The 13,703-nt window shown below is 39.4% G+C and overlaps 1 protein-coding gene across 1 annotated transcript; it reads right to left on the bottom strand.

Annotated features, from left to right (window-relative positions):
• Positions 1-2,578: 2,578 nt before the first annotated feature.
• LOC115897394 (disintegrin and metalloproteinase domain-containing protein 21-like) lies at positions 2,579-4,856 on the bottom strand. Its single transcript, XM_030929742.1, has one exon. The coding sequence runs from the start codon at positions 4,854-4,856 to the stop codon at positions 2,625-2,627; it is 2,232 nt and encodes a 743-aa protein (XP_030785602.1). The 3' UTR covers positions 2,579-2,624.
• Between the last annotated feature and the right edge of the window lie 8,847 nt (positions 4,857-13,703).

The raw sequence follows: 13,703 nt of genomic DNA on the forward strand, positions 1-13,703 counted from the left end.
TCAGGTACTCCCTCATGTAGTTCAACTGAATAAAGCCTTTAACTCTATGTGAGTCACTTTAAAAAACTTATATAATATATATATTTAATAATTTTGTGTTGTTACTTGGAATAGTTTTGTACAAAACGCCAACACTGCCCAGTTTTGTGCCAAAGACAGCATTATCAAAGAACCCTAATTTCCCTGGGTGGAGAGGTAAGCCCTGCTCTTGGTATCTGATTCTTTTTTTCCCTCATTTTTATTTTTGTTCTTGATTTCCAACTTTTATTTTAAGGTCAGCAGTAGAGGTGCAGGATAGGCTATGCAGGTTCGTTACACAGGTAAACACTGCCATGGCAGTTTGCTGCACACATCGTCCCATCACCTGACTTTCTTTCATAGCATGGTGGTTGCATGCTTTGACTTTTTTCTAGGTACCCTTTTGTCAGACTGAAGTCAGCATTTTCCTTCCATCTTTCAGAGTTCTTTAGATATATGCTTTAGATATGTGCAGAGAGTTTAGGTAACTTTCCTAAGGTGGGACAAGACTCTTTAATTATCTCAAATTTCTTCTACTACGGAAACTCCTATTCAACCCAAACACCTGGTCAGATCTGTGTAGACATACGGTCTGGTGCAATGTCGATCAATCTGTTAAATTCTTAAGTGGCGTGATTTCATCAGGTATAAATTTGAACTGAAGTGCCTTTGGTTACTTGGGGCATGTCAAGCTTGTGCATTTTTGTGTCACCTTAGAAGAAAAGGGTAGCAGAATAGCTGACACTCCACAAATAACTTACTTCATTTGTTATGAAGAAACCAAGAAAAGAAATATTTTGAACAATCTCTAGTCTTGAGTCCTGTTTTCAACAACTTCAATGATCTTCCTTTCCCAAAGGCCTCCTCCCTTCTGTCTACCTCTATTTATGCCTCTGATTCTCACCTCCCTTCTATCCTGATCCCTATCTTCTTGAAGTCCCACGTGCTTCTTTTCTTCCACATCTCCACCCACCTCGTACTATTTGACCTGGAACATCACCTCTTGTTGGATATGACAAGCCTTAAAAACAAGAGAAAAGTTTTAAACACACACACACACACACACACACACACACACACACACACACAGACACATGCACACATACAGTGTCACTCTGTTATGCAGGCTGGTGTGCAGTGGTACAGTCATGACTCACTGTAACCTCCAGCTCCTGGTCTCAAGTGATCCTCCTGCCTCAGCCTCCCAAGTAGCTGGGTCTATAGAGACACAGTATTCCACCGGGCTGATTTTTAAATTCTTTTAGAGACGGGGTCATGCTATCCTGCTCAGGTTAGCCTTGAATTCCTGGCTTCAAGTGATCTTCCTGCCTCAGCCTCCTGAATAGCTAGGACTACAAGCATGTGCCACCATGCCTCGCTAATTTCTTTATATTTTGTGTTGATAGATTCTCACTATGTTGCCCAGGCTGGTCTCAAACTGATACTCCCTCCTCATACTCTGGAATAGCTAGGACTACAGGTGTGTGCCACCATGCCACACATGCCTGGATAATTTTTTTTTGTTTTTAAATATTTTATAGAGACAGAGTCTCGCAATGTTGCCCAAGTTGGTCTCAAACTCCTGGCCTCGAGGAATCCTCCCACCTCAGGCCCCCAAATCTCTGGGATTATAGGCGTGAGTTACTGTACCCCACCTTAGTGCACTATTTCTGGAGCGATTCTTCCGGTTTCCCTTTAGGTAAGATTTTGTGTCTGTACATTTATCAGACTGTCAGTTCCATCCTGTAACTTATAGATAGGCTGGGCTCAGGCAATTCCTGGAGATTTAAAATATGATATCCCATACCTTTAATTTCCAGATAAATTGAGAAGTGATTTATCAGTGAATAATGACCCTTTCTGTAATAGTTTAACAGTAAAGACAAAAGGTCAGAGACATTACATATGGGATTCCCCAGGCTTAGCATAATGCAAAAATACTGAGAATAATGAAAATGATAGCAGATAGCATGTACCAATTGCCCAGCACTTTGGGAGGCCGAGTTGAGTGAATCACTTGAGGCCAGGAGTTTGAGACCAGCCTGGCCAAGATGGTGAAATCCTGTCTCTACTAAAAATACAAAAATTAATCTGGCATGGTAGCACGTGCCTGTAATCCCAGCTACTCAGAAAGTTGAGGTGGGAGAATTGCTTGAACCCCGGGATGCAGTGGTTGCAGTGAGCCGAGATTGTGCCACTGCACTCCAACCTGGCAGGCTACGCACCAGAGTGAGACCCTGCCTCAAAAAAAAAAAAAAAAAAAAAAAAAAAAAAATTAGGAGTGTGAGCAAATGTGTATTAGTGTACATGGGATTTGCCACAGGGGTATCTAGAAAACATTAGCCCCAAATCTTAAGTGAGTACAGGTCCTCTTGTTAGTGAATCTAGGAGTTTCTGCCATCATCTATAGAAGTATTGAGAATATGACCAGACAGGAAATGTTAAGTAAATTTAAACACACAGACCCTTTTTAAATTGCCAAGTGATTTTATTTCAAGATGACATCAAATTGCTAAGAGGTGATGTAACCATCAGAATGACTATTGATTACAACTCCCAGTAAGTGTCAATGTGATTTTCTCCATTGTGTGGGCTCCCATTAGTATTTACTCCTCAGGTTCAGTAGTTTTCAATACTTTCTCTTCCATAAATTCTATTGCTTGTGAAAAGCCACCAAAGAGAAGTGAAACCAGGAAAAGGATGTAACGAGTAAATATTAAAAGTAGTGCTCGGTTTGTATTCACAAGTATGCTGCTTGCAATACGATATTGTTTGTCAGGTGGAGGGCCACTATCTATACTACCTCCTGTTCCTCTCAGTTCACATGTTGGTGGTTGCCACCCAAACACACAATGACAATGTTTTTTGTTGTTACATACTCCTTTGTAATTGCATGTTTTAAGATCACACTCAAAATGCAGGTCTTGATAAAAAGTACAATTGTGTTCAAGACAGTAGCTCCCTGGGCCACAGGTTGCACCATCCACTACCAGTCCCATTTCTGGCAAGTCTGTCCCCTGGTGTGCTTCATAGCCAAAGCATTTTTCTTCGTTTATATCGTGTACTAATATACTACGAAATGTAGTGTGCTCACCTCCACCGGGAATCTTGCTGACACCACTACAGTGCAACATTCCACAAAAAACATCATCTTGTTCACATGGAAAAGGTTTACTTCCCCCTCGCCGTAGAATAACCCCACAGTTTCCAAATCGGTCACCAATCCTATTCAATTGTTGATAGCATGCTGGGGAGCCATCTTTCACTTGGTAGCCAAAAAGGGCTTGACACTGCATATCACGGTCACTGCAGTTTCCTCTTACACAAACAGATACTGCTGAACATGGGGTTCCGTCCTGGACATAGACGTCATTTGGACACTCTTCCTTTTTCCCATCACAGTATTCCGGTAGATCACATATGCCACCCAAGTCTCTGCAAACCACTCCAGGGGCAGCATATTTACACTCACGGCAGCAAAGTCCTGTATTGCAAACACTGCCAAGAGAAAGGATACAAGAGGTCTCACAACATCTATCGTTGGCACAATCTTTAAGGGAGCCACAGTCACATTCTTCCCTCTGATTTTTGATCTTGTCTCCACAACGATCAGCTACATAAGGAAAATTAGTGTATGGAACATTTGGTTCACTCAGACAAGGATCCCATTTATTCAACCTGTTTTGAATCTCCTCATAAGAACAATTGCTCATCATATCATTAAGATCAGGAACAGGAGCCATGAGACAGTTGGTTCGTCGAAAACAATAACAACCAGCAGAATCATGTGTCAAGCCCAAGTTATGACCTAGTGTATGCGCTGTTAGACATGCCCCCCTAAATAAGTGATACCTCATTAAATACACAAACATTGCTCCCCAGTTGGGGTTGCATATTCCATCAAAGGTGGTATAACAGTCTCGGTTTTCAAGTCGATATGCTGTAAAAACAACTGAGGTATCATGTGGAATTTCTGAAAACCATTCATAATATTTCCACAAACCAAACTCTCCTACAGCAATTTCGGCAGGCATCTTATAAAACATTACTATATCATTAGCATTCCATATGCACAAAACACGTACATAGACATTTAAATAAACTGGTTTGAAAATGGTATGTATGATGCTGTTAATAATCACTACATTCTCTATTATGTGTGACACATTAGGGTTCCGCTTGAATAATCCATTAGTAACCGTGTAGTGAATTTTCAAGTTTTTTCTGTGATGCCTCCACAAATAAACGTGGCCTGCTCTGGGAGTTTCAGCCAGTTTTACCTTTTCAGATTCTTGATCTCTCTCTTCCCCTTCAGTCTTACATCTACTAGCCTCTCCCGGTCTTTCTTCTGACACAAGCAGAGATACTACATGCTCAAATTTGGAAGAAGCCTCCAGGGGTTTGATTTCATAAGTCAAGTCATCCACCTGCAGCATGCCACGCAGCCCTCCATGGCAGGTGTCCAATGTGGCCACAGACCCAGGAACCCCTTCCAGGTAGCAGTCATAGTAACAGTCTCGCGGGACGAAAGGGTAGTTCTCCTGCATGGCCCCCTGGTCATTATCAGTAAAAACAGGTAAATGTCTGGGCATCATGTTCTTCTTGAGATTCATGTGAATCACGTGTCTTCGGCCCCGGAAACGCATGCTGTAAGAGAGTTGGTCTGGCATCTCAACTCCACGCCTCCTGTGGGGCACTTTCCTGGGGATCACAATTTCTGAGGAAGTAAAGCGCCATCCTGGTGGGTCATGAAAACAATAGACCTGGGACAAGAGTGCCCAGAGGACAGGCAGCCAGAGAGCACCTGTCAAGGGGTCCTGAACCCAGGCAGGTCCCATGAATAAGGGAACCTTTGACCAAAGAAAATGCAATCAAATGGGAGGCACAAAGAGAATTCCTCAGTCTTCAGCCTTCTCCTCAGGGCAGTTATGAGGAAAGCAGAGTGAGTCTGCAGGCTTGGCACCCCCTGATAGGTGAGTGGGAAGGGTTAGGCTATTACATAACAATGGTGTGCTCATCAGGGGAGGCTGTTTTCAGTGAGCTGGAGACCTAGGCCAGGGGTCAAAGGAAGAGGAAAAAAATGGCAGGAATTGAGAATAGCAGTGTATAAGTGAGCTGAAATGTCCCTTGTCCTCTGAGGAAGTCATAAGTGGGGTTTGATGAGTAAGTGGGTTTGATGCAAGTTTAGGACACTTAAGGACATTTTTCTCAAGCCTAAATGAGGGAAGGACTCAACATGTAATTAAAAGAGGGAAGCGTATCCAATGATAAGGAAAGTGGAAACTTCTCCTTAAAAGAATTTTGAATGCTGCAATAAACATACGTGTATATGTGCCTCTATAGTATAATAATTTATAATCCTTTGGGTATATACCCAGTAATGGGATTGCTGGGTCGAATGGTATTTCTGGTTCTAGATCCTTGAGGAATTGCCACACTGTCTTCCACACTGGTTGAACTAACTTACACTCCCACCAACAATGTAAAAGAGTATCAATTTCTCTGAGTCCTTTCCAGCATCTGTTGTTTCCAGACTTTTTAATGATCGCCATTCTAACTGGCGTGAGATGGCATCTCATTGTGGTTTTGATTGGCATTCCTCTAATGACTAGTGATGATGAGCATTTTTTTCATGTTTGTTGTCCGTATAAATGTCTTCTTTCGAGAATTGTCTGTTCATATCCTTTGCCCTACTTTTGATGGGGTTATTTGTTTTTTCCTTGTAAATTTGTTTAAGTTCCTTGTAGATTCTGGATATTAGACCTTTGTCAGATAGATAGATTGCAAAAATTTTCTCTCACTCTGTAGGTTGCCTGTTTACTCTAATGATAGTTTCTTTTGCTGAGCAGAAGCTCTTTAGTTTAATTAGATCCCATTTGTCAATTTTGGCTTTTGTTGCCATTGCTTTTGTGATGAACAACTTCAGCAAAGTCTCAGGGTACAAAATCAATGTGCAAAAATCACATGCATTCCAATACACCAAAAATAGACAAGCATAGAGCCAAATCATGAGTGAATTCTCATTCACAATGGCCACAAAGAAAATAAAATACCTAGGAATACAACCTACAAGGGACCTGAAGTCGTCTTCGAGGAGAACCGCAAACCACTGCTCAAGGAAAGAAGAGAGGACACAACCAAATGAAAAAAAAACTTCCATGCTCATGGATAGGAAGAATCAATATTGTGAAAACGGCCATACTGCCCAAAGCAATTTAGACATTCAATGCTATTCCTATCAAACTACCACTGACTTTCTCCACGGAACTAGAGAAAGTTACTTTAAATTTCATATGGAACCAAAAAAGAGCCCATATAGTCAAGACAATCCTAATCAAAAAGAACAAAGCAGCAGACATGACTCTACCTGCCTTCAAACTACAGTACAAGGCTACAGTGACGAAAGCAGCATGATACTGGCACCAAAACAGATATATAGACCAATGGAACAGAACAGAGGCCTCAGAAATAACACCACACATCTACAACCATCTGATCTTTGACAAACCTGACAAAAACAAGCAATGGGGAAAGGATTCCTTATTTAATAAATAGTGCTGGGAAAACTAGGTTAGCCATGACAGTAGATTTCTCATCAGAAAACATGGAAGTGAGAAGGAAGTGGCACAACATTTTTCAAGTACTGAAAGAAAAGAGCTATCAACCATGAATTTTATATCATGTGAAACTGTCCTTCAGGAATGAACAGGAAATAAAGACATTCTGAGAGGAAGGAGAACTACAAGAGTTTGCAGCTAGCGGATCTACTGTTAAAGATTGGCCAAAGGACACCGTGGAAAGTAGTTTGGAGATTTCTCAAAGAATTAGAAAGAGAACTTCCATTCAACTGAGCAATCCCATTACTGGGTATATACCAAAGAAAAATAAATTGTTCTATCAAAAAGACACATGTACCTGTATGTTCATTGCAACACTATTCACAATAGCAAAGACATAGAACCAGTCTAGGTGCCCAACAATGGTGGATTAGATAAAGAAAATGTGGTACATCCACACCATGGAATACTATAGAGCCATACAAAGAATGAAATCATGCCTTTGCAGTAACATAGATGCAGCTTGACACGATGTGTATCTGTGTCCCCACCCAAATCTCATGTTGAATTGTAATCCCCAGCATTGGAGGTGGGGCATGGTGAGAGATGATTGAATCATGGGGATAGTCCTTCATGAATGGTTTAGCATCATCTTCTCAGGTAATGGTGAGTGAGTTCTCATGAGATCTGTTTGTTTAAAAGTGTGTAGCACCTCCCCCTTCACTCTCTTTGTCCGTCCTTCTCCAGCCATATGAAGTGATGGCTTCCCCTTCACCTTCTGCCATGATTGTAAGTTTCCTGAGATCTCACCTGAAGCCAAGCAGATGCCAGCATCATGCTTCCTGTATTGCCTGCAGAACTGGGTCAATTACTTTCTTTTCTTTATAAATTATCCAGTCTCAGGTATTTCTTTATAGCAGTGTGTGAATGAACAAATACACAGCTAGAGGTAACAGAAAACCAAAAACCAAATACAAATAAGTAATAGCTATAACAAATAGAAATAAATAATGAAATGGAAGACGTAAGCATTAACAATAATTACCTTAAATGTAAATGATCTTAATACACCAATCTAAAGACAGAGAGAAGCAGAGTGGATAAATAAATATGACACAACACTATGCTGTGTAGAAAAAATTCACTTCCAATCTAATCAAATAGGCTGAATGTAAAAGAATTGAAAAAGATTTACCATGCAAACATTGATTTTAAAAAAGCAGGAGTGGCTACATACTTTCACACACAAATGAGTACAAATATAACTGAGGCAATCTGAGTAAGCCCAGTAAATTGTATTGATGTCAACAACCTAGTTATGTTATTGTACTACAGTTTAATAACTATATTTTTCTTCCATTGGGAGAAACTAGGTAAAAGCTATATGAGATCTCTCTATTATTTTTATCACTATGTATAATTATCTCAATGAAATTTTCAATTGAAAATTTGAATGAGTAGTTTAAAATCTTCCTAAAAGGAAAACAAGCTTTGGTGGTTTTAGAAGCTAAACCTAACGGTCAAGAAATAAATAACTCCAGTGTTGTATCATTGAACATTCTTCAATTCATTTTAAGAGATGGTATAATCATGATACTCAAATCTAAGAGGGCACAAGAAAGAAAATTATAGCTTGCTCTCAATCATGACCATGGATTTAAAAATCCTACACAAAATAATACAAAAATTAGCCGGGCATGGTGGTGGGCGCCTGTAGTCCCAGCCTCTTGGCAGGCTGAGGCAGGAGAATGGCATGAACCTGGGAGCTGGAGCTTGCAGTGAGCCGAAATTGCACCACTGCATTCCAGCCTGGGTGACAGAGTGAGACTCCATCTTAAAAAAGAAATCCTGCACAAAATATTAAGTCAGATTTAGCAATGTATAAAAAAGATAGTATATTACAACCAAGTTGAATTTATTTTAGTAATGCAACATTGTTTCAACATTTGAAAATCAGTCAATATAATTCAGTACACTAAAGGTTAAGGAAGAAAGACTATATAATCAGATCCAATAATGCAATTACTTGGCTAAAATCCAACATCTATTCATGACTAAAATAAAAAACAACCATTAGCAAACTAAAATGAACCTACAACAAACATCATACTTATCTGTGCAACAATGTAGCATTCTCTTTAAGATTTATTACAAGGCACAGATTATGTATTACCACTTTCATTAATCATTGTTCTGGAGTTCCAAGCCAGCACAGTAGGCAAGGAAAGAAATAAATATATAAGGATTGAAAAAGAAAGTAAAACTGTCATAATTTACAAAGGTTGTGATTTTTCTTTGTAGAAAATCCAAAATAATCCACATATAAATTACTTGATTAAGAGCAATTAGCATGTCTATTACATAAAATACAGTTACATAAAATGTTTTATTATGACCACAAGAAACTAAAAATAATATTTACAGGATCCTCAATATGTAAGTACCTAGAAAAGCTAGCAAAAGGTACACAAGACCTTTACTAAGGAAATTATAACTCTTTCACAAATTAGTTACCAAAAGAAAAGATATACCATATTCATGGATTGGAAGACAGTATTAGAAAGATGTCAGTTCTGTCTCAAATTGATGTATTTATTTAATGCAATTCCAGTGAAAACTTTAAAAAGTATTTTGCTGATATTGAAATGGGAAAGTTCCCTTATGCCCCTGGAAAGGCATGCGATGGGGGTGTGGCTTGCTTATTAGGTGCCTGGATGCTCAAACCTCTAGCAGGAGCATGCTGATGGGTAGGTTGTGGGGCTCTGAACCCAAGGCAGCGTCTAGGGGTGAATGTTTACAGCTGAAGCCCCAGTGGGCATGTGTTACAGTATGCTCTTTCAGTTTAGCTGTCCATAGGTGGCTTGTGTTAGCTCAATTAGACCCCTTCCTCTATCTGTCCCTTAAGGACAGAGGGCTTTCTGTATCCCAGGGTTTCCTGCCTTTGTGTACAGGAAGAATCGGATTACATATGGGCTTGAAGAATGAGTGCAAAGTTTTATTGAGTGGAAGTAGCTCTCAGCAGATGGGGGAGCCAGAAGGGAGATGGAATGGGAAGGTGGTTTTCCCCTGGAGTTAGGTGCTCAGCAGCCGGGCTCTCCTCCGACCGCCCCAGCCAAACTCCACATTGTTCTGCCAGTCCCCTGCTGGCATCTGTTGGTGTGCTCTTATGCCCATGCATTCCTCTTGATGTTCAGCTGCTTGTGTCTAGGTTCGCTGGTGTGTTCCTTTCACCATCCAACTGCTTGTGTCTCTGCCCACTAGGATTTTGGGGTTTTTATGGGCACAGGATGGGGGTGTGGCAGGCCAGGTGGTCTTGGGAAATGCAACATTTGAATATGAAAACAGAAATGTCTGTCCTCACCTAGGTCTGGGGTGGAGCCCTACCCAGGGACCATGCCCTTCCCTTCCCAGCATTTCCCTGCCCCCCCATATCAATATTACGGGAAGAATATTGTGGAAGAATAAAGTGCCAAAAATAGCCAAAACACTCTTAAGAAAAAACTTCAAGATGGGAGGAATACCTATCAGATATGGAGAGTCTTTATATAACTCTAGCAATTAGGGAGCGTGTACTGTTAGTGGAGATGTAGACAAGTATTTCAGAAGAAAAGAATGGAAGCCTTGGAAAAACTCATCCAAATATTGAAACTTGGTATATAATAAGGTTGACAGCAGATAAACAGAAAAAGGATATTTCTTCCATAAATGATGCTGTAATAATGGAAAAAATAACTCATATTATACACAAAAATTAACATCTATCAGATGGCTCAAGAATCTAAATGTCAAAGGCAACTATAAAAGTTCTCCAGGGCCTTTATACACGCTGGTCCTTGTGTTCAGAATGTTCTATTATGCCCTCTGACTGTTTAACTGCAACTCACCCTTCAGATTTCAGCTTATAAATGACTTCCTCAAACAAGGCTCCTTGGTTGTCCTGGTTTAATTAGATTCTTTTGTTATAAGTGCTCAGAGATCCTCTCCTTTTGTTTTTTCCAAACTCTTTCTTTGAGATATACTTTATATAAAATAAAGTGAACAAATCTTAAGTGTTTAGCTTGATGGAATTTTTTACATAGGTAAATACCTGTGTAACCACCACCCAGGTCAAGACACACAAGATGCTTAAGTTTAGGCACTTGATTTCTTTCTATTGTCAAATAAAAGAGGAGGCAGCGAGGATTAGATGTAAGTTTTGCTAACTGGTCCTGAGGGAAAAAAAAAAAAAGCCTATTTACACTACTCAAAGTAACTTCTAATTTGAAAATTATGTCACCTTTGCGCTCTCCATTCTCTCTGTGGGTCTATTTTTATAAGAATTCCATTCTTATTTCAATATTATAAACTTACTATATCCTCATATATGATTCTGAAGGTACCCTTTCTATGTATTTATTCAGTATTGTCATTTTTCTTTTGAGAAATTTTTCCTTTTTTTATAAATGTTTTTTCTTCCAGATGACTTTCAGAAATCACTTTATCAAGCAGCCATAAAATCATGAAACATTCTAGGAACATGTTGTACCTTTAGTTTGCTTAAGTTTTTTCATTCATGTCCTTAGTGGCAGAAACTGCTATGTGAATTCTGGTCACTAGAACGTGGATTAAAGTGATATATGGGATGTCCAGCCTTGCCCCTAAAATCAATGTCCTTTCACCTCAAAGTCCTTCCCCTCAAAATTCTCTATACTCAATTCCCCCTTTGACATGGCTGGTATAAATATGGCAACGACCTCACAGTAATTTTGGAAGCCATGTATTGAAGATAGGGGAGCCACAGTGTAGAGACAGGAGGCGGCCAAGGGTCCCCTGCAAAACCCGCCTTCAAGCCTAAAACAGCCTGAAGGCCGAAAAATCGGATTACTGACCTGGAGAATCTCCCATTGGCCTACACGCTGGGAGGAAGCAGTGGGGCTTCGGGAAGTTCCCGCTGTTTGCATGGGGAGGAGCCGGTCCCTCCAGTTCCTGTGTGGTAACCGGTAAGTCAGTCTGTGACATGGGGGCCTGTTAACAGGAGTCCCTCTCACTCAGGAGCTCCTCTCACTTTGCTGAAAGTCTTTTTCCTTTTCACCCAATACATTCCGTAACTTCTCACCCTTAAGTGTCTGCGTGCCTAATCTTTCCTGGTCGTGTCTCAAGAACCGAGTTTTTCCTACAACAACAAGAAGGAAGTAACCTGGGTCCCTGAATTTCATCCGATGAACAGCTGCCCTCTGATCTGAAATACTCGTTTTGTCTTTATGTGAGGAAGATACAAACTTTCACTGGGGTAAGCTGCCGAAATTTTGAGGCTGTGTATTATAACAGCTAGCCAGTTATGACTAATGATTTTTTTAGGAGGTTCTCTAGAACTTTTCATCATTGAAACTTTGTTTATATTTTATTTTTAATGATATATTAGTTATAATTATGTATTATATTACTTTTAAAAACATATAATAATGTAGGAAAAATGAGAAATTAGGAAAAGTAAATTAAAATCACGGTAACGTTGACATTCAATAACAGTTTTTAACATATGATTTCTATCTTTTCAGTAGTCCATTAGATGGTCACTCAATTTCTGTGCTTTCCCATGTCGTAATTTAAAAATAAGTTTCCGTTTCTTAAGTTCCTACCTGCCTGTAGTTTCCAGATTTAGAAAATAAAAATATAGGATCCCTAGTTCAGTTTGAATTTCAACTAAATAATGAATTTTTTTAGTATAAGTATGTCCCATGCAATATTAAAATTTACATTTTTAATATTACATTAAAATTTGTTTACATTACTTACATTAAAAATTTGTTTGTTGTTTATCTCAAACACAAACTTAACTGGGTATCCTGAATTTTACTTGTTAACCCTAAAATGCAAGGAATTAACATGAAAATGTGCCCCCAGTTGTTTTTTTCTAAGTTTCATGTGTTAAGAAATAGTCCGGCATGGTCTTTCCCTGTTGTCATTTTTGCTGCCCTACTGCTGTCATCCTTGCTAATGGTTCTCATAAAAAAGCCTAGCTAAAGCTCTCTGTCTAGCTTGTTAGAGATTTATAAACAACAATAAAATAAGACTACAAGCTTGAGCTCATCTCAGAGTCCCTTATTGGGCACCACTCTTCCAAGTTCTTTACCTACCTTCAGTACAGTGAAGGTAGAGTGAAATCATTTGCATAATTGGGAAAACTCTGAGTATCTCTGTGCTCCTAAATTCAGATTCAACTTCCCTGACACCCTCATGAAAACTTTTGCATCCTAGGCATCATCCTAAGTAGTTTACGTGCATTGTGTTATTTAATTGACTGAAATGGCCAACCATCCTGTTTTGCCCAAGGTTGTCCCAGTTTTAGTATCGCAAGTCTTGGTCCCATGAAAGACTTCCTTGGTCTCCCTAGGAAGAAAAGCCCTAGTTTTCAGTAATGGATGTGGAAAGCTTAGGGTGGAAGTACAAAATTCATACAGTGGTTCAAAGAACAAAGGCTAAAAACAACATTGCTTTTGTTATCAAATGATGCAACATAAATTATCTGTTTTTCATAGCCACTGTCTCTGATTTCCCCTTGCCCACTGATGCTAGCAATTGTAATTTGCATTTACAATAATTAATCATGCATTATTGCATCCTCGAGTAATGCAGGTTAAGTGTGCAGCCTTAGAACTTAAAAAAAAAAAAGCACTGGAAAAAGCTAAGTTCAACAAGACTTCTCAATGTTTTTTTTTACCACCTTGTAACTTACTTGGACTCCAATTTCAATTTCACAAGTGCAAATTACCTATATGCCTCAAAACCATTTTCTGTGAGAAAGAAAAGTTCAGCTTAGGATGGCATCCAAAGTGTTTTAGACTTCGTGTGTGTGTGTGAGCATTTAAACTGTGGATAGCCTATATGATGAATTTATAGATGCTTGATTGACAAAGAACTAATCTGTCAAAACAAGCCTGTAGAAACAAAGTGGATAGGCATTTTTGGAGAGATGGAAACTAATTCCTACAAGTCCAAACTTTCTGCTGTTGGCAGGAAGTAAAATCCTAAGCATTCCATGTTCACATGGTTTTGTGAAAAAATATTTAGCTTTATGTCATCACATTGGACTGATATCCAGATTCAGCACAATATGGGCTTGCTAAGAGCAGAGTTGCAAATCAAAGT

The sequence above is a fragment of the Rhinopithecus roxellana genome, chromosome 5 (assembly GCF_007565055.1).
Source record: "Rhinopithecus roxellana isolate Shanxi Qingling chromosome 5, ASM756505v1, whole genome shotgun sequence".
NCBI classification, from domain to species: domain Eukaryota; kingdom Metazoa; phylum Chordata; class Mammalia; order Primates; family Cercopithecidae; genus Rhinopithecus; species Rhinopithecus roxellana.

What these genes read in the sequence shown, in the direction of transcription:
- LOC115897394 (XM_030929742.1), bottom strand. Translation starts at nt 4,856, where the DNA reads ATGGGACCTGCCTGGGTTCAGGACCCCTTGACAGGTGCTCTCTGGCTG.